Raw genomic sequence first — 1,520 nt, 5'->3', positions numbered from 1 at the left:
CCTTCTGTTGTACGAGCCAAGTTACCAAAGTAAAAGATATATGATGATGAACATGATAAATTAAAGAAGATAATGTAGCATGTTATGATATGTTTGCGAAATAGTTTTACTTATTCTCTCCTCCCCGTTTATAAAAAAATGATGTGAAATGAATTTACGTTGTTAGAGTAGTATATTACCGAGCCTCGGCTCACGACGTTTTGTTTTATGTTTTAGGTACCAATAGTGATAACGGGATGGTGTAGCAGTGAAGATTATTATAATATCTAGACTTATGTAGACTTTTTTTTATAGTTGAACCCCATGACTGCTAATACATGATGGAGTGACTAGCACAACCACAGTGTTAGCGCGCAAGTCCGACTCTTAGTCTCTTACATTGTATTTGATTCTTTGCATAACAGAAACATTGTATATGATTCCGTATTCAATCGTTATATTACGTAAAATTGATGTCTCTTTTTCTCATAAACAAGTTATATATATCAATATATCATGAACGTGCGCTACACTATCGAACATGCATCACACAAACTACTCATCCTAAGCATCCTAATTTCTACCATATCATATAAGGTTCTTCCCTCGTAAACCAAACAAACCAAAAACATCCCCTCCCCTTAAACTCCAAAATATGGCCTCTATTTTGGCCAAAACCACAACTTTTACTCTCGTCTTTTTTCTCATTGCATCAACCTTTACTCATGCATCTGAGTACAGGACATACAATGACTACTCCCCAAATCTGCCATCCTACACTAACACCTACCAATACAACCCTGTCCAAAATTACAACCCCTACTACACTCAACCCCAACCCACTACGCAATCCTACACTTACCAATACAACCCCACTCCAAGCCCCACTCCCTACAAAGAGACAACTCCAGAAACAAGCTACTCTGGTGGCGGCGCAACTGGCTCCGATAAGGCCGCCTTCTTGCAAGTCCACAATATCGCTAGGGCAGCTTTGGGACTTACCCCATTCACTTGGGACGACAGGCTAGCTGCGTTCGCGCAATCATGGGCTAACCAACGCATCAATGACTGTCGATTAGTACACTCGGATGGACCATATGGAGAGAATATCTTCTGGGGTAGCGGTGGTTATTCAGCTGCATTTGGTGTGCAATCATGGGTTAACGAACGTAAGTACTATAATCTTTACTCCAACTCTTGCTCGGGTGGCATGGATTGTGGCCATTACACTCAGATTGTGTGGAGGAAATCCACCCGTCTTGGTTGTGCTAGAGTTACTTGTAATGATGGAGGTGTTTTCATCACCTGCAACTACGATCCTCCTGGTAACTACATCGGTACACGACCATATTGATCTATATATAGTTTCTAATATCTGGTTGAGATTTGAGAATAATAATATATATGTAGCATGTATTGATGATTTATTGTTTTGAGAATTGCTAGTGTTTTTTTTTTGTATTAAGTGTTTTAACAAGCGGTAGTTCCAACTTCCCACATACTAGTTTACTATAATCCATTCCTATTTCTTAGCTCGTGAA

The 1,520-nt window shown here is 39.5% G+C and overlaps 1 protein-coding gene across 1 annotated transcript; it reads left to right on the top strand.

The window, feature by feature from the left end:
- The first annotated feature begins 600 nt into the window (after positions 1-600).
- On the top strand, positions 601-1,520 carry LOC104889214 (pathogenesis-related protein PRB1-2). Its single transcript, XM_010674385.3, has one exon. It carries the CDS (start codon positions 635-637, stop codon positions 1,331-1,333), a length of 699 nt encoding a protein of 232 aa, XP_010672687.1. The 5' UTR covers positions 601-634; the 3' UTR covers positions 1,334-1,520.

This window comes from Beta vulgaris, chromosome 3 (genome assembly GCF_026745355.1).
Source record: "Beta vulgaris subsp. vulgaris cultivar EL10 chromosome 3, EL10.2, whole genome shotgun sequence".
Classification (NCBI taxonomy): Eukaryota; Viridiplantae; Streptophyta; class Magnoliopsida; order Caryophyllales; family Amaranthaceae; genus Beta; species Beta vulgaris.
This window is presented reverse-complemented; position numbering and strand designations above follow the sequence as displayed.